This window comes from Camelus bactrianus, chromosome 21, assembly GCF_048773025.1.
Source record: "Camelus bactrianus isolate YW-2024 breed Bactrian camel chromosome 21, ASM4877302v1, whole genome shotgun sequence".
Classification (NCBI taxonomy): Eukaryota; Metazoa; Chordata; class Mammalia; order Artiodactyla; family Camelidae; genus Camelus; species Camelus bactrianus.
In genome coordinates, this window is record NC_133559.1 from 24,690,663 (window position 1) to 24,709,482 (window position 18,820).

The window sequence follows — 18,820 nt, forward strand, 5'->3', positions numbered from 1 at the left end:
TCTGACTTGTAGCATGTATCTGGGTGATTAGGACACTTGGAGGAAAACCAGAAACAAAATGTTACGCAGGAACATTATTCTGAAGGTATACTTTAATATTAAAAACTGTCTTACAGTTTCCCAAATTGCAGGTGAAAACTACTGAGACGTAGGTCAAAGAGCTAGCACGAACATACTATCCTGTGTGAGGGCACCCCAGATCAGCAGACTCGTGCTATTTTTTGTTCACTTCAAAGCCGACCCATTTCAATCTGAATTGCTCATGACCCAGTGTAAGCTTCAAGGCTTCTTGGATCTGAAACATCAAAAAAGAAAGAAAAAATGTTGATGCTAGTTTGTGACCTCCTAGTCATCTTAGCCCTAAACTGTCCACCTGTACACTCTTCATGTCCTGCCACACCCTTTATTTTTCTAGGCTCCCTCCAGCTGCCTGCCTTCTGTCATTAGCACCCTCACCAGTAGGAAAGTACGGAGAGCAGCTTGGTAGGCCGCCCTGGTCCCACCACACGTCCAGCCCAAAAAGAAAAAAAAATTGTTTAATGACCAAGGAGACGAAAACAAATGACTTAATCAGGGTCATCATTCCTGTCTGCTCATCAGAATCACTTGGGATCTCGAAAAAATAAGAGTAGGGCTGCCCCTTTCGGTCCACCACTGAACAGTTAAATGGAACATGACTTAATCAGGGTCATCATTCCTGTCTGCTCATCAGAATCACTTGGGATCTCGAAAAAATAAGAGTAGGGCTGCCCCTTTCGGTCCACCACTGAACAGTTAAATGGAACCTCTCTAAGGCGTGGGCCCAGGCTGCCACTTTCTCAGGGGATTCTGCCTTCAGCCGCTCATCCGTGTCTCATTCTGAGCACTGTGTCTGTTGTAAAGTTTCCTCTGTCCCCATCCACGAAACTGGATAAGTTGACTATAATAGGTGGGTTGTTTGTTTGTTTGTTTGTTTATTTTTGCCTTCTATTTGGAATTTTAAGTGCTCCTGAAACTAATAATATATACTCTACCTTCCCACACACACACCTTGTCTCGGCCAGTTCCATTCTTTAAATCCGTGAGGTACAAATTCTCTCCATTAATATATGGTAGACATATCCCAACAAAGGTGACCAGAAGACGGAATTCCCCGTCTTGCCCCCAACTTTCCCATTATTGGCTTTAATTTAAAACAAAGGGTAAATGGTTTCTGGTTTGGTACCCACTCCTCTGCCAAAAAAAAAAAGTTCTTGACTTTTGTAGACTTAATACTGTAACTCAGCACTGCAGTCTTATTACTGGAATGTTTACTAAAAAATTTATCAGATGCCAAATTGCATCATTTTCCCCTGTTCTTCCTTCAATAGCAAAATGCACCAAAAGCTCTCCAGTCCCCTCCCCACTACCTGGCAGGCACGCGTGTGCACTGGCATGTGCACCCCCACACCACCTTTCTTCCTAGGAACTTCAGTTTGTGAGATTTTAGAATGAATTGCCTGGGTGCTATTTCTTTGGCCTATAAGTAAGTTGCAGTAAGCTACCAGATCAATGCCAACCCGTTTCCTTGTCTGTAAAATCATGATTTTGGCTAGATGGCCCATGAAGAACTCTCTGGCTCTGACATCGTATGATTATTATCTTATATCAATGAAAAATGTGTCTTTAGGACATATTCGAAAATCAGCTTGAGGTTTTTGTCACAATATTTAGGAACAATGCTTCCTCTTCACAATCTCCTATCTCATAATACTTTAAAAGAACAGAAAGGGGGGAGAGCCTGGAACAAATGTATATTCAGAACAGTAATTTGATAATAATAATAGCTAATATTTATTGAGGAGTTACTATGTGCCAGATAATTTGCTAAGCACTTTTTATGGAATATTTCATTTAATCATAATACCAACCATATTGTTCCTGATTCATGAGGAAACTGAGGCTCAGAAAGATTAAGTGACTTGCTCAAGGTCACATAGCTAATAAGTGCGAAGCCAAGACCCAAATTTAGGTCCTTCTGACTATGCTGTATTGATTTTTTTTTTTTAAGAGCTCAGGAAAAATGTTGGAAAGAGTCAGAAAAGATCTGAGCACATGAACCAGCCTGTCACCATGGGCCAGAATGATGGCAGTGGGAACAGATGAGCTAATTTTCCAAAGCTTTTCATCCTCATAAATTGGCTTTGACAGTAATGCTCTGCATTACCAAGTCATTTGACTGATCAAAATTAGAAGTGGACAGAAGTCTCACCTCACTCAAAAATTGATCTTTCATGTCTTCTGGGTCCATCAGAATTGGGATGATAAAATCTGCTTTCAGGATGCCAAAGAGTTGCCCTGAAAAACAAAGTGCTACCTGATTCAGGGGAAATTACCCCACTGTCACTGGAAAACTTCAATCTCTTAGCAGTCAGGAGAGCCCATTGGACACCACAGTGCGATCATCACATGGTGATTTAGGATTTCAAAAAGAAGAAAGAAATTGCTGGCCAGAAAAATGCTCAGCCCCAACCAGCTAATGGCAGACAGAAGAGTCTCATGCATGGAGTACCGGCTGGCTCTCCTCCCACTTCTGGGCCACCCTCGGGCAGTTCTGTTTCTTCTGTATTTTCTGCCTTCCTTTTAATAAGTCTGTTGAGTAGAGGTTCCACACCATGCTAGAAATAGTCACCTCTCCCTGGGCCCACATTTATAAAGGCCAGCTCTATCCCAGAAAACACCTAAGTTCTCTAAGCCTGTGAACAAGCTCAGCCTTTGGCCATGAGCACTGGAATCAGGGGAACTTTGTATTTGTATAGCATTTTATAGTTTATAAAGTAGCTTTGCAGAATTATCTCCTGGGGTACTTGAGACAACCCTGTGATGTAGGCAGAGTAGTTTTCACTATATTCCGTTTGCAGATGAGATCGGAGATTCTGAAGTGAGAAAATCTGCTCCCTGAGCTTTCCCAGGAGTCGGAGAGCTACCTCTAGAGTCCGCATCCTTGTTCCCTTCCCAACATTCCACGCTGACTTTCATAAAAAGGGCTTGAGTGCCCTGTGCTGAGGACTGGCTGTCCAGACTTAACTGCTTGGCTGTGCAGAGTGGGAACTTGGTAACCAGAAGCAGTTACCTGGTTGTGGCGCTGGCGTTTTTTCTTTAGAATCTGGGTGATCAGATGAGCTCCAGTGCTGGGCCTGAGTGGCAGTAGCTGTCTCTCTCCCATCGGTGTCACTGCTTTCACTGGTCACAGCTACAGGAGGGGGAAATAAAGGAGTTACTGCAAATACAGCCAGGAGCACAGCGGTCTGAGATTGCGGACTGCCTCTGAGCCAGCAGACAGGCCTGGGCAGCCACCGACCTGCGGGAGCTTCCAGTGTGGGAAGCTCAGTCCCGGCCAGAGGTGCATACACCCAGCTGTACCATCATCTCTCACAAAGTCCCGGCTATCAGGACTGAATGTTTTCCTACCCCAAGAGGCCCAGTGCCCTTAGGTTGTCTGCCAGCTACACAAAGCCCCCACCATGGCACCCAGGGACCCCCCCCCCACACACCTCCATCAAGGGATAGCACCTCAAAGTACACATTCCATAACCAAGCTCAGTCTCCCCCAGCAACCTCCTCACCCCCCATGTGGTCGCCCATCTCCTGGGGCTCTCCAGCCAGACCCCACACAGCCCCAGCTGCTCCCCTACTCCCTCTCCCTTGCTCTCATGTTCAGTCACCAAAGTCCTGTCAGTGCCTTGCAGATGTCTTTTTTTTTTTTCAAATAAGGAAATAACCATATTTTTTCGTGGTATATTGTAAAATATTTAAGCCAAAAGTACGCCCATCCCTGACCCAGCCAGGGACAGCCACTATTAAGAGTTTGCTAGAGAATATCCTTCACATACTTGAATTTTTTAATTTGAATGCATAAAGATCTACCCTATTCCCTTTAAAGGCTGTATTTCATTGAATGTACCGTATCAATCTGCTTTCAATGGACATTAGATTGCCTCCAGTCTTTCACTGTAATAAACAATGCTGCAATAAACAACTTGTGCGTGGAGGATATGTATATATGTGTGTGTGCACCCTATACTATTATTTCCTTAATAAATTTCCAAGGGCAGAACTTCAGTGTGAAAGAGTATGCACATTTCAGAACTGACACGCATTGCCAGGATGGTAGCACCAGTTGACCGTGCTATTCAGTGTCTGAGAGCACTGATTTTCTCATTCTTACCGGCATTATCACCCCAAATCTTTGCCAAACTGGTAAGTAAAAAAATAAAAATTTTAAATGCATCTTGCTTTTATTTGCATTTGTATGATTCAATGAACAGAGCTGAGCATTTTTAAAAATGTGTTTATATATATTTCTTCAGTTAATGTCACTTGCAAATGATGTAAAATCTGTTCTCTCAAGTCCTTCCTCTCTCCAGTGCTCCAGATCTGGCTTTGGTTCCACTCATCCAGACTATGCAAGCCTCTTTGCCACACGTGCACTTCCTGTGTCTCCTCTCCAAGTGTCCCCTTCTCTCCCCACCCAAAGCATTGTAAATTTCTTTAGTCAAATGAATAAATTTGTACAGTCCAGAAATACAGAAAGGCAGCAGAGAAACACTGATATTCTAGTTACCGAAATATAACCATTAACATTGTCACAAATTTCCTTCCCATCTTTTTGGCTAAGCATAGGTTGACGCTTCCTTTCAGTGTTGTTGTGACTGTCACATGTGTAACGTTGAATCATCATTTTTCCTTTAGCATCCTGACACGGGCATTGTCCCATGACATTATAACCACCTTGCTTGCATTAACGACAGATCTGAGCATTTCACTTACTAGAAGCCTCTGAGAGCTGCACCGACTGCAGGATCCAGTCCTTCAGAATTTGGCCTCAGTCCACCTCTTTCCTCTCCTCCCTTGCCACTTCTTTCCCAGATAGGTGACCTACACTCCAGTCACATCAGACAGCTTGTCTTTCCTATCCCGCACATTTTCACATCTGCCTATCTCTGCCTATGCTGTCCCCTCTGCCAGGAAGAACCTTCTAGTCTTTGCTGCCTGACGAAATCCTCCGTTACCTTTCATCCAACTACCACCACCTTTCCAGGCAGAATGAAGGAGTCACTTTCCTGCCAAGGCTCTTGGTTCACACTTCTGGGGTAGCATTTATCAGACCATCCTGATTGTACTAAGCTCTTTTAAAAACAGGAAGTGGGTTCTGCTCATCTTGGTATCCACTGCCTTGTTCAAAACAGCTACTCAGGAAATGATTGTTGAATTAAATCATCTGCAAATGTGCAAAACACTATTTTAGTCCTGGGAAAGGTACAGAGACGTAAAACAGCCCCTGCCCTGTAAGACAATACAATCTCAATAATTAATCCTTGTGATCATTCATGGTCATTAATAATGAATAAAATGAAAATGAAGCCAGCCCAGTCTATTGAACAAGGTAAGGACAAAGATGGAAGACTGAGTGAATCTCTAAACATCTCACTACTGAATTCAGATTAGAATAGTAATAACTACCATTTATGAATGTCTGCCAGGTGCCAGGCACTGAAAGATACCTCATAACATTGGCGTTTTCTTCACTTTAAAGATGAGAAAAATGAACTTCCAAGCGCTTAGGAAATTTGCCTAAGGCCACACAGTAAGTAGAAGAGCCAACGTTTCAATCCTTGACCCTCAGACCTCTCCAGCCAAAAGAGGGCCCGGCGCTGGGCCCGCCCGGACGGGGTCTCCAAACGCAGGCGCGCGGCGGCCGGCGGGGTGCGGGCACCTGTCTCGGGCCCTGGCCGGCTCCCAGCTGCCTTCGGGCGCGAGGCCTGGCTCGGGGTTGCCCACTCGTGGGGCGCAGCTGAGCTCCCTGAGCCGGGAGGCTCCGAGGTGCTTTCTTCGGTCCGCGGAGGCTCGGGGCCGCGGGCCCAGCTGGACGGGGTCCCCCCGGGGGGAGCTGAGGCTCCGCGGGGGAAGCCGAGCGAGGGTCTCCCTGCGGCCTCCCGCGGCGTCTCGGGCCCGCGCCTGGGAACGGGGTCCTCCGGGGGCGCGGGGCCTGGAGCAGGGCTCGAAGTTGGGGCCAGAGGGATGCTAGTCACTTCCCGGGGGACCGAGGGGCTCCCCAGGGGCGCTGGACTCGGGGCGGGGGTCCCCGGGGAGGCCCGGGCCGCGGGGCGGAAGGATGCGCCCCGGGCGGTGACCGGCGGGGTCCAGGGCCCTCCCCTGGGGGCCGCGCTGACCCCCGAGGACGCGGGGTTGGCCAGAGGGCTCGGGGCCGCCGTCCCGTGGTGCTGGGGCGCCGCGGGGCCCGCGGAGGCAGAAGCGCGGGGGACGCCGGTGCCAGGGTCGAGCTCGGCGGGCTCCGTGCTGACTCGCTGCGGGAGCCCCGCCGCCGAAGCCTGGCCGTGCGAGGCGCCCGCGGGGCTGGCGCGGGGCCCTACGGCACACAGAGAGCTTCCGTGGGGGCCGCTGTCCCGGGGACCCGGGCCGAGCACTCTGTGTGTCGAGCGCCGAGGGGAGGAGTGCGGGGCTCCCGGGACCGCCGGGCGCCCAGCGGCGGGAGGCACCCGGCGTCCGGCCGCGGCTCCCGGGTCCTGGAAGCTGCCGGGCGGTTCTCCCAGGCCCGGCCCTGCACACCCATAGCAGACAGGCCTGAGCAGAGAGGGCCTCCTGAGCCCGTTAGGTACGGCCTGGGCCTCCAGCAAGCCAGGTGAGACCTTGATGGGAAGCAGAAGACAGGTGCTCACCCACCTTCTCAACCAAATCTGACCACAGACACCGGCCCCAACGCTGCTTAATAGCTCAGGGCCCCCACTCCTGCAGGATCTGGGCCTCCTCACTCAGCGCTAAGAGCCCCAGACCCACCTGCAACTCCTACCTGCAGTCCCCACTCCACCCCCACTCCCCTTTGCAAGCTGACTCCTGCTCATTGTTCAAAGTCACCTCCGCCAGGAAATCCTCAGATCATTACAAGAGCTGGGACAATCTCCTCCTTTGTGTGCTCACAGTACCTGCCTTTCCTTGTGTCCCTGGAATTAACAAAGCTCTTGAGACTATGAGCAAGTCCCCTAACTTCTCTGTGTCCTCAGAAAAGGCAATGATACCTTTGTCTGTTGTAGGAATCTAAAAAGCCAGAAGAACTGTGATTTTGCCCTCAGTCATCCTAGTTAGCTTCAGAACTCTTGGGAAGCAAAATGAAGTAATAGCTGTGAAAATGTTTGAGGAATTTAAACATGCCACAGGGACACTGTCACTGTCATTCCCTGCCATGTCCCCACACGTAGTTCCAACTGCTCATTCCTCATTTCTCCTTCCAGAAATGCCCCAGGTCAGAAGGGGTTTGACAGGCACCTCTGTGCCCTTCACCCTCTGGATACTGAACCTCAGATCTGCAAGTTCAGTGGCCCAGTTCAAGGCGGGAGGTTGATGGTTACTGAGTTCGCCTCCAAACCCCAGCTGGCCCAGCAGAGTTGCAGGGAGAGGTTCCCAGGGAAATCTCTCTCCATAAGTGGCCCTTGGTCACCACCTCTTTTCTGGCCCCTCCCTGGCCCTTTGGGGAGGATCCACCCTCTCCACTTCCCAGGCCCTGGAGACCCCAGGATGCAGCCAAGAACAGGCTCAGAGCACCCATATAGAGCAGAATACAGTGTACTTGGCCTGGATGCCGTCCCCGCGGCCGCTTCTGCAAAGGGCGTGTAGAAGAGCTGAGGGAGCTCAGCTGACTCCCGGTGTCCGATGGCGGGGTCTGCAAGAAAACCCCAAAAGTGAGTGAGGGGAGGGCTGACGAGGCTGGGACACACAGCCCCCAGGCCTGCCACAGCTAAGGGTCCTGTGAGAAGTCCCTCCAGGCACTGAGGGACCAGCCTCCCCTCACAGGAGCCAAACTCGGGAGGGCGCCTGTCACAGGATAGGTCCTTTCACAGTCTTCATTCCTCACAACTGCTCTTCACGGGAGGAACCAGCGTTCCTATTTTACACATAAGGATCATGATTCTCATCAAACCCAAAGCACAAAAAGAAACAGCCAAGAAAAGGCGAATCCACAGAGACAGAAAGTAGATTAGTGGTTGCCAGGGCTGAGGGTGGGCGAGAATGGGGAATGACTGCTAAGGGCGAGGAGCTTCTTACTGGGGGTGATAAAGGTGCCCTACATCTTTAGATAGTGATGGCTGGACCACCTGGGTGTGTAGTCAATCCCACTATACTGGGCATTTCAAAGGAGTGGATTTTAAGATATGTGAATTACATCTCAATAAAGCTGATACAAACCAGACGGAAAGAAAGAAGGAAGGGAGGAAAGAGAAGAAAAGAGAGAAGGGAGGGACAGGCAGGATGGAGCCTGGTGCTGGGGAACACGTTACACGTATTACCCAGAATAACCAGGCAGGCCTCTGGGTCCCACGTGTGTGCAGTGACAACCACAGACACAGTAGGTGGTATCTGTTGGGTGCTTACTCTGTGCTGGGGTCTCTGTTAGGTCCTTTATGTTCATTCTCACCCATTCTTCAAAGCCATCCTATCAAGTGGGCCATCAGTACCATTTTGCTGAATTTATTTTCCAGCTGAGGACGAGGATGCTGCCCACCTTGTTTCTATCAAGTAATGAAGTCTGACTCCAAAGCCCACACTTGCAACCTCCTCGTTGCCCAGTAAGTAATTGCCATTGTAATAACTGCTAAAGCCCTGTGGCTGGATGTGGGTCTGTCCTATTCGTTAAAGATCCCCCCAGAATTACAATAAAGCCTGCTCCAGAACTCCATTGCCCTCGGGGTCTAGAAGTACTTCTTTACGTCTCTCCCCAGTGTCTCCTGCTGTCAAGAAGAACCACCTCCCACCCCGGCCTAGCCTTGGTTGGCCGAGGGCCAGCAGGGGCGACCATCACGCACCGTCAAAGCAGATGAAGGGTTTCAGGGAGGAGCAGATCACCGCAGAAACTCGGGGAGAAACTCCAGTAGCTGCGGAGCCCTGCACACAGTCCTGCCCCGAACTGGGGCACCTGCAGCCAGGCGGGGATGCTGTTGGGTCCCAAGTCGCTGGACCATCTCAGAGACCCGGAGGCCTTGTCAATGTAGAGGCCGATCCAGGCCTCAACCTTAGTCGTGATGGATTTCAAGGCCTCCTTGCCCATCTTGTCAGTCACCGTCTGCAGGTCGGCCAGGTCTGTGTAGTGTGTGCGGCAGAACCTCAAGGCCGACAGCCAGTCCCTTTCTTGGTCAAATCGCTTGAAGATCAGCCCACCAATGCGGACCTCAGCTGCGGGCAGAGAACACAGAGACCGCAGGTCTGAGGTCCAGAATCTCCGCCTGCTTAGTCCTCATCGCCCCCAGGACGGAGCTCTGGTTTGACCCTGGCCCTCATCCCTGGTCCTCAGCTATTAGGTCTGATCAATTTTATAGGCAAACTAAATAACAGACTGGGAGAACGAATGAGCTATCCCAGCAGCAGCTAGGGGGAAGAATATTAATTAGGAAAAGCAGGGGTTAAGAACTGTCCTCTTGGCTGTGTGGCCTTACAAGTCCAGTCTAAGTCTCAGTTTCTCTATCTGTACAATGGGGATAACAGTGGTACCTAAATTTATTTAATGTTGAAGGAGTAAATGAAACCGTGTATATAATGGTTTTCCACAGTGTATGCAAATCGCAAACACTCAATTAAATGGTAGACTTAAACTTTGCGGGGAGGTAATGAGGGAGATAGGACAATCTGGTTTAGAATCAGCCTCATTTGTGATATCCAGGGTCTGTGCCTGGCGCACCGGCTCTCAGGAGGCTCCAAGGCTGAGGCAGAATAGAGGAAGTGTGTGATACTCCCAGCATTGGGACAGCCAGGGAGAAGAGGAGAGCCCGGTGAAGGGCACACTTGCCAGACGAAAGGCAGACCAGGCTCACCTTCTGTGGCCCTGATCTCCAGTGGAGCCAGGCAGACCCAGACCCCAGCCTTCACAGCCTGTCTCATCTGCAGCACATAAGCAGCTGTGATTCTGAACAAAGGGAGTTTGGAAAGGATGTGCTTTGGCACCACCCGAGGGACTGATTCCTGTTAAAGGAAACACCTCTGTTTGCAGAATTGGAAATCACAGATTCAAATCGGGCCTCCCAGACTCTCTGGCACATGTCTGCTCACATAAGCCCCATCAAGATTTGCCTGCTATTTCCTTAATTTTCCTATCTAAACTGATCCTTTAAAGCTGCCCCTTTTTAAAGCACCTAGTCCTCGCCAGCCCTGAGCTTTGCATGTAGCACACATCATCTTTTAAAATCCTCGCTCTAATCCTGAGATGCGGGTGTGATTAACCTCATTTTACAGAGGAGAAAAGGGAGACGGGGGCGGGGCAGGGTGGGGCGTGATGACTTGCCCGAGCTCATGCCTTATTAAGCGTCAGGATGAGACTCAAACGCAAGTCCTCCCGCCTTGGGAGCCTGCGCTGTCTTCACAACTCCGCGTTTTCCTACAGGCAGAGAACCGACTTTACAGATTGGGCAGTACATTTCCTTTGAAATTTCTCTACACCAGACATGAAGAAACTCTTTCTAAACATACAAAGGCAGTAATATCCCCCTCACCGGACGGATGGGGCTGGCCTGTGAAGATGCATTACCCACGCCTCCCCCCGAAGCTGCTAAAATGGGGGCATCAGAAGACTGGGCTGCAGCCCGGGTGGAGCCCCCCCCAGGGGGGGCCAGCTGAATAACGAAGGCATTGAGTCTCTGCTTGGGTGGCAGGCTGGGGGCAGCAAAACCAGGGGACCCCACAGCCAGCCAGGGGTGCAGGGAGCCAGCTGGTCCAGACAGACCTGGGAAGGCAAAGCCCTGGGTGTGTACCTGGTTTCGGAAAGGTGGTCAGGCTGAGAGCCGGCCCCAGGAAGGTGCGGGACTCGACGGTGGGATCTGTGAAACAGGCCACGTGTTATGGGGCGGGAGAGGGGCTGCCCGGGGTCGTCTGCAGTCACCAGGAACTGCCAAGTTGAAGCCTGGAGAAGCCTGGCTCCAGGGTACACAGGCTTCTTTGTTTCCACCTACATATATAGTCCATAAACATATACATAGAGAGAGAGAGAAAGAGTGTATGCACCTGTTGTGTGGCAGACGCTATTCTAGGCCCTGGGGAAAGAGCAGGAATAAGACAAGCAAGGTCTTTGCTCTTGAAGAGAATGTGAGAAGGAGCCAGGCTTGCTGAGAGGTAGGAAGGAATAGCCCTGGCAGTGCTAGGGTGAAACGCAGCCCCGGGGTTTGAGGAGCAGAAAGCAGTCATTGTGGCTGGGGACACAGGAGACCAGGCCAGAGAGCTCAAGCAGGGCCTGGTTGGCTCCGAAAAGGATGTGATGCTAAGTGCTAAGAACTGACTGAACGTGTTTAAGCAGAGTGGTGGGATTTACATTCTAAGAGTTCCCTCGTAGAAAAGAGACCGGAGGGGGCCAGGCAGACTCCGAGGAGAGCCATGCTGGTGTGCGGACTTGCAGAGATGAGGAGGAGTAGATGCAGCGAGGACAGGTCTGGGCAGGGTCCAAAGACTCCAGGGGGCGTCAGAGAAAGCCCTGCACACAAAGCCCTTCCTTCAGGGGGATCCCCACCCCCACACACCCACGCACCGCCCATGGGAATCTCGCTACTGGCCTGGGAATGCCAAGATCAAACCTCAGCTACCCTGGGCTACATTGCAAGGCCCCGTGACAGACAGTGTGGCAGAGAACTGTGGACACAACAGCTTGGTCCTCCAAATCCCTAGTTGAGGGGGTGGGGTGGTATAGATTTGGGCTGGGCCTTGGCTGACTGAGAGAAAAGCATAAATTGGCACTTTTTACTGGGAAAGTACTGTCTATTACCATCCCCTAAGTGACCTCAGCACCTTTAAGACAAGGCTCAGTGGCGTGGACTGCTTGGGCAGAGGTGGGGCCAGACAGGGGCAAGGATCAAGTGCTGTTCCCCCACAGCCAGCACTATGCGCACTGAGTAAATAGATTTTCTGCAGAGATGCCTGAAGGCGCAGGGTCCCACCCACCTTCCTCCCCGAAGCAGGGGTTCTCCCAGAGAGTGAGTGTTCGCCCCTCACCCCGTGACGCAAAGCCGCACTGCGCTTTATGGGGAGAGAGACCTCGGACTCTGGTTTCTGCGTAGATTCAGATGGATCCCCATCCTGACCTTCCTTTTTCCCGTCCTTTTCTTTTTTCTCTTTCCCCAGATCCTTAATCAGCAGAAGCGGGAGATGTGATGGAACATTCCAGATTTTACTTTTTGTCTACCCTGATTTACACCCATTTCTCTGAGGGTCCTGGGAATGAGGGACAGAGGAGATAGATAGAAACAAGGCAGCAGAGAGGAATATAGCAAAAAGGGTTAAGATAATAGTCAGTTATTCTCTGAAAGACTTGAGCCAGACCTATGCTTCCTCTCTCTCCCTCTCTCTTTCTCATCTGCTCTTGAGAAGCACCACTGGGAGGAGGACCAGGCCCAGAGCAGGAGCGGACGCACCGTAGTAGCAGATGAAGGGCTTCGGAGCTGTGCACGAGGCGGCCCCCAGGCTGGGGACATCGGTTATCGAGTACAGAGTGGCACAGAGGCCGTCCTCGAAGATCGGCAGGGAGCCCCACTCTGGGTCGCTGAAGGTGGAGCCGCTGGACCATCTCAGGCCACCCACATGCCCGTCAAAGAAGAGCCCAACCCAGGCCGCGGTGCTGCTGCTGAGGGCGTAGAGGGCCGTGAGGCTGCTCCAGCCGCTCGTGCTCTGCAGGTCGGCCAGGTCTGTGTGGTGCCGCCAGCAGTAGTCCAGGGCCTCGTACCAGGTCATCTCCTCCTCCACCCTCCAGAAGGTCTTGCTGTCACTGGTCAGCTGCAGGGCTGGGGAGGGAGAGGTGGTCACCACATGGCTGCCCCCGTGCTCCCCCCGAATCCCAGGCGCTCAGCCACAGCACCGGCAGCCTCCCCAGCCTCTCCTCTGCCACGCCGCCCCGCACCGCAGGCCCTCCACGTGCGCACAGCTCTGGGCCTTTGCACAAGCCGCTTTCTTGGCCTGAAAGGCTGGCCATCCCCACCTGTTCCCTCAATCCCCGACTCTTCCCATTTATCCCCCCTTCCCTCTGCCCCATCCCGGGTGGGCTTCCTGTAAGAGGCAGCGCGCCTTAGTTAGTGCTTAATAATGATAGAACCTGTGTACTGAGCGCTCACCCTGTGCCGCTAGCTTATTGAATCCTGTCCAACGACTCCCCAGGATAAACACTACTACGCTTGTTTTGCAAATTAAAAGACCAAGTCACTGAAAGTTAAGTGACTTAGCCAAGGCCACCCAGTGGGGAGAGAGAAAGCCAGGGCCCAGGGACCACAGGCGGGGCTCCCAGGGCGCAGCCCTCAGAGCGTGGTTCTGCCCTGGTGTAGGAGGTGTCATGGCTCGTAACTAGGGCTGCACATTAGAACCGCCTGGGGAGCTTTTCAAATACACCGGTGCCCAGGCCACCCAACAACAAGGATCTGAGTCTCTTGCTGGGACCAGCATCAGAATTCTTTTTTAAAGCCCCCGGGGAAAAGAAAAGGACCTTCTGGCTTGTCTGTCTTCATCACCAGGTCCAGGCAACTTGGGACAAAGAACCAGCCTTATTCATCCATCTATTTCCCATGCCCAGCATGTCAGAGGGGCTGGATGTAATGAAAACGAATGAATGAGAGAACAATGAATGAACACATTAAACTTCACCCCGAACCCCAAGATCTCAGTGTGTGCTTCTTTCCTTCCTGACTCCATCCCCTGGTGGTGGAGGGCCCATTACATGAGGGCTGGTGAGGACTACTCTGCTTCACCCAGGGCCTGTGGGCAGAGGGGGAGAGAGGGATGAAGGACGGATGTGCTGCCAGGATCTTGGGGTGGGGGAGGGGGGCCTAGGCCTTAAGGAACCAGCCTCAAACCAGACGCCCTTGGAGAGGAAAATAAAAAAGCAAGAAAAAAGAAGAACCAGGCACACAGAGGGCAAGGATGTGAATAGCAGGGGAAGACACGGGAAAGGACTGACAGGGCACCTGCGGAAAAGAACGCCACTCCTGACACCCACCAGAGGCCAAGAAGATGCTGCCTGTCGCTGAGAGCAGCTGGAGGATCCCTGGGCGGGAGGAAGAGAACAGAAAAAAATCACTCTTTCTTATGATGTATGACTCACTTTGAATTTTTTTTTAATCCTCTTCTGTTTAATTGTTTAAAAATCACTGGCTGTAGCCCACTAGATTGACTTTCGGATCACATGGGTCCCCACCCACAGCTGGAAAAACCCTACTGCCCCAGCTGATCTTCTGGCTTTAAACACCGTGAGCCGACAACTCTGGGAGTCCAGCCTCCACCCCAAGCTCGGAGTGTGTGTCTGCCTGTCCGTTTCGCACGAGCTCACGGGCTCACCGGCTCACCCTGCCGACCGGCCGGTCCGAGTCCTCCCGGCTCATCACAGGGGACCCCTCACCCCAGCACCTCCAGTCCCCGCCCAGGAGCCACGGTGGGTGCCTCCCGGTTTCCCAGTCTCAGCAAGTCCCATCAGTGCTACAGCCAGCGTGTACCCTGGATGCTCCCCATCCCCTCCCTGGGACTGACAGCACTGGCCCCAACGGTCTCCTCTGCTTCTGTCACAATATGCTCCCCACTCAGCGGCCAGAAGGGCCTTTTTGAGATGTTCACCTTGTCGCTCCCGCGGGTTACAGGGCCAGCTCCATCCCACAGTCCACAGGCCTGCTGTCATAGAAGGCCTCGCCAGACCCCCGAATTCCCCATCCCCTCGCCCCCACGACTCATCCATTAGGCTCAGCTCTGTACCAACTTTATTCTTTGAGGTTCCTTCATTTACCCCGTAGGCTCAGCCCACATCTCCCTTCCTCAGAGAAACCTTCCCACCCACTTGACCTAAAGAATCCCCCACGTGCTTCTCCCTGTGACTGTCCCTTGTCACCACCCTGATTATCTCCCACAGTGCTTTTGTCACCTGTGAGGATCTTGTTTACCGTCTTCTTGCCATGTGTCTCTAACCCCCACTGCAGCTAGGCTCCGTGAAGTCAGGGACCCCTGCTGAGTGGCACCTACTAGCACTTAAGCTCTGTGTTGATCGATGCATAATGAAGAAATGAATGAGTGAGGTTCTAAGGAGGACAGCAACCCCAGGTTCCGGCCCCCGGGCAGGTGGCTCTGGACAGGAGGGAGGCGAGGAGGCTTCTGTCATGCAAAGACAGTCACTTCTTTCCACCTTGTCTCCCCTTCAACCTCAAAATCTGGGCGCCGCAGGGAGAGGCACCCTCCCTTGAGGCCAGCACCCTGGACAGTCGTTGAACCTGGTGCCCTCCTGTGGGTCCCAGTGGGGCCTTACCTGTCACACAGAGGGACAGCCCCAGCCCCGGGACCCACATGGCTGCGACAGGACAAGGCAGCTGGTAGAAAGTCTCCCCTCTCCCGGCAGAGGCTGTGACTGGCCTGCTGGTTATTTCTTACTTGATCTCCACTCTCCTCCTCCTTCCTGCCCAGATTGACAGATTTTACTAAACAAATACTTATGCAGTGCCTACTGCATGCCAGCTGCTGTGTGAGGTGCGGGGGCTGCAGCCTGAATAAAGCAGGAAAGATCCCTGTGCTCCTGCAAGTTACAGGAAGGCAAGTGACAGGGATGGGTAATTAATGAGCAGAGACGGGAAGGGCGAACCCAGGCCAGGCTGGCTGGAGGTGGTGGGGGGAGCAGGGAGTCAAATGGGAGGGGGCAGGCTAGGTGAGACCCCTGGGGTCCTCAAGGGTCGGAGGAGCAAGAGACTGAGACCGTGGAAGGAGAGGAGAGGGAGGACAGAGGAGGGACAAGGAGCTGGCATGTGTGGGCCAGGATCTCCTGCCCTCTCCTCCCTGCCCGCCCTCTCAACGGCCACATCGCCAGGCAGAGGCCATCATGATCCCCATTTTATGGAGGAGAAAGTTGTGGCTCCAAAAAGGGAAAGAGCTTGCTCAAGACGACAGGGTAGAATTGTAGCAGGGCAGCAATGCCAGCTCAGGTCACTGCAGAGCACGAGGTGGGAGGTGATGCGCCCCCAACTGGTCCTGCCTGAGTGAGGCCAGAACTCCCCCATGCTGGTCTAGGCTCCGGCTCCCTAATCTGGTCTCCACAGACCAGGCACCCAGGCACTTTTTCTGGGGGAGGAACCAAGAGCAGCTCTCTCTCTCTCTCTCTCTTTCTCTGTCTGTCTCTTCCTCCCTCCCTCCCTCCCAACATCCTGTTTATGCCCAGAGCTCTCTCTATTCCTCTAAGAGTTAAGCTTTTGGAAGTCAAAGCCTGGAAGACTCTTTTCTGTTGCTCTCCACCCCTTCACACCCTTCCTGGAGGGAAGGGCAAACAGCCCTTCTGACTGGAAGGGCAAAGGGAAAGAGGAAATAATTGTTCAGGCTTCGACAACAATGTCCTGCACAATAACCTCTTGTGCGGGGATGGCCTCAGATGACTTCTTCCCGGTGGCAGAACCCGTGTGTGCCAGGCCGCTCAGGGCCACTCTCCGGGGACAGAGGCGAGCCTGACAGTCCTGGCCCCCGAAACCCCACCTCCGCCAGGACCCTCCCCCCTGGCCATTCCCCCAGGGTCCTCACCTCTGTTGATTTAAGCGCCCTGCTAGGCGCCCTGCGCTTCCCTCTGGGAGCGGAGAGAACCGTGGGCAGGAGAGTGAGTGTGTGGGGTCAGGCGCAGCCTCGCCAGATGGCTGCCCTCTGGGTGGGAATTCCTCACGCGTCCTCTTCTGTCCCTCTGGTCTGTGAGCTCCCTGCAAGCTGGGACCACGCAGGGTCACGAAGCACTCACCCCTCCGTGAAGAGTGAGCGCTGTGGTTTGTTTTAGGGAGATTTACCATTATTCTTCCCTTTGGAGTCCCACTCCTACCTAGGACCCTGCCTCGTACATGGAGCTCTTGAGTACATGCGTGAACGAGGAGCCCTCCCCTGGACGTGGAGGGGCAGTGATAGGGGAGCGAGGTCAACCCTGCTCCCAGGATGCCCGTCTCACCCTCTCTGTTGTGTGAGAAAACCCCACTGGGTAAAAGGAACAGAGAGGAGGCAGCAGCAGCCTTCCCGGGTGACCCAGGAGCAAACACTTGGTTTGCATGAGCTGCAGGAAGCAAAGGAGTTTATGGAAACTCCTGTCCCCGAAGTAGGAATGCATTTCCACCCAGACACGTTCCACCCAGAGGTGCGGGTCTACAGCTTTAGCTCTCCCACAGTCTCTGTATATGTTTTCCCCCAGACCAGCTAGGTCTGCACCCCCAGAGTGGAAGCTACGTCTCCCACACTTGCTCTGTTCCTCGGACATGCTCTCAGCACCCCTGAGAGCAGCCAGGGGTTCTTCTGCAAAGTGAGCTGCTAACGACCGACCGTGCGGGATCTTAGTTAGAGATGTGCATTGTGGCCGCAATGCCCTGGCCAAGCACAGCTGAGTGGTTTTCTCTAAGCCTTGATTTCTGTGAGATAATAGAAAAAATATATATTGGTCTCTGCCCCCGGTTCCTGGCTCAGAGCTCCTAAAATCATTGTGATTTCCTGAGCAACAGGAGAGTCTTTTTTTTTTTCCCTAATGGTGGCTCTGGTGAGCTCCTGGTTGGGGGTTGGCCTCCAAAAAGACTAAGCCATGATGAGAAGCTTAGAATTTTCAGTCCCATCTCCCTCATCCTTCAGAGTTAATGATTGCTCATGCCTGCATCATGAAACCACCATAAAAATCCCCAAAATATGGGATTCAGGGAGCTTCTGGGTTGGTGAACGCATGGAGATTTGGGGAGAGTGGGGTGCCCGGAGAGGGCAAGGAAGCTCTGTGCCCTTTCCTCTGGCCTCGCCCGGGGGCTCTCTTCCATCTGGCTGCTCCTGAGTTACACATCTCCTTTTGTAGTAAATCAGTCACCTAGTGAGTCAAATGTTTCTCTGAGCCATTTTAGCGAATTCATTGAACCTGAGGCGGGGTGGTGGGCGCCTCTAATCTATAGCAGGTTGGTCAGAAGCACAGCTAACAACCTGGACTTGGGCCTGGTGTCTGGAGACGGGGTGGGGGGAGTGGAGAACCTTGTAGGACTGAACCCTTAACCTGTGGGATCTGATCCTGTCTCCAGGCAGATAGTGTCAGAGCTGAGGAAAATTGTAGGACAGCCAGCTGGTGCCCCAGAGAATTGCTCCTTAAGGGGGGGAACCCCCGCATGTTCGGTGTCAGAAGTGGTGGGGTGTGGTGTGGTGGGAGAGTAAAGGAGACAGTCAAGAGGAAACCCTGGGGGGTGGTTTTCCTTATCTGCAAAATGAGGGTAATAGTTGCCATGTTACAATGGAATTGTGAGGATTAAATGAATGAATCTTTGTAGCGGTTTTGATACACTATGCAAATCCCAGTGTACAGAAAACATGGCATCTCTTTATCTGTCTCTGAGTCAACTCAAAAGTCTTCAGGCGTACGCACAATCACATGCACCCACATTAAGTACACAGTCTGACTGGTTTTGCAGAAGGTATGCGCCTGTGGAAGCGCCACCACAATCAAGTTTAGAACATTTCCAATACTCCAAAGTGGTCCCCCTGCCCTTTTGCAGTAGTCCCGCCCTGCACCCCAGCTTCAGACAACCACTGATCTGCTTTCTGTCACTAGAGATTCATTTTCTAGCATTTTGTTTGAATGGAATTTCACTCAGTAAAATGTCTGAAAGAGTCACCCATCTTGTCACACGCATCCATAGGTCACTCCTTTTTATCGTCGAAGGGTATTCTATTGTAGGAAAATACTACAATTTGTTTATTTGTTCTGCTGGTGGATTTGGTGTTGTTTTCCAGTTTGAGGCCAGTATAAATGAAGCTGCGACGAACATTCATGAACAAGTCTTTGTAAGAACTGTGTTCTTATTTCTTTGGGGCA

General features: G+C 52.3%; 1 protein-coding gene and 1 long non-coding RNA gene across 2 annotated transcripts; one reads left to right on the top strand and one right to left on the bottom strand.

Moving 5' to 3' along the window:
- Window positions 1-74: 74 nt before the first annotated feature.
- Window positions 75-15,409, bottom strand: CLEC20A (C-type lectin domain containing 20A). The gene is given in 10 exon segments (XM_045516601.2): window positions 75-295; window positions 2,231-2,316; window positions 3,092-3,211; window positions 7,604-7,696; window positions 8,838-8,887; window positions 8,889-9,204; window positions 10,773-10,838; window positions 12,420-12,785; window positions 13,988-14,035; window positions 15,278-15,409. Coding segments are annotated over 10 exon segments (1,266 nt in total). The 5' UTR covers window positions 15,318-15,409; the 3' UTR covers window positions 75-214.
- On the top strand, window positions 5,037-8,896 carry LOC123616829 (uncharacterized). Its single transcript, XR_006724843.2, has 4 exons — window positions 5,037-5,404; window positions 5,502-5,605; window positions 8,514-8,600; window positions 8,754-8,896. It is a non-coding gene; the product is annotated as an uncharacterized LOC123616829 (long non-coding RNA).
- Window positions 15,410-18,820: the final 3,411 nt, after the last annotated feature.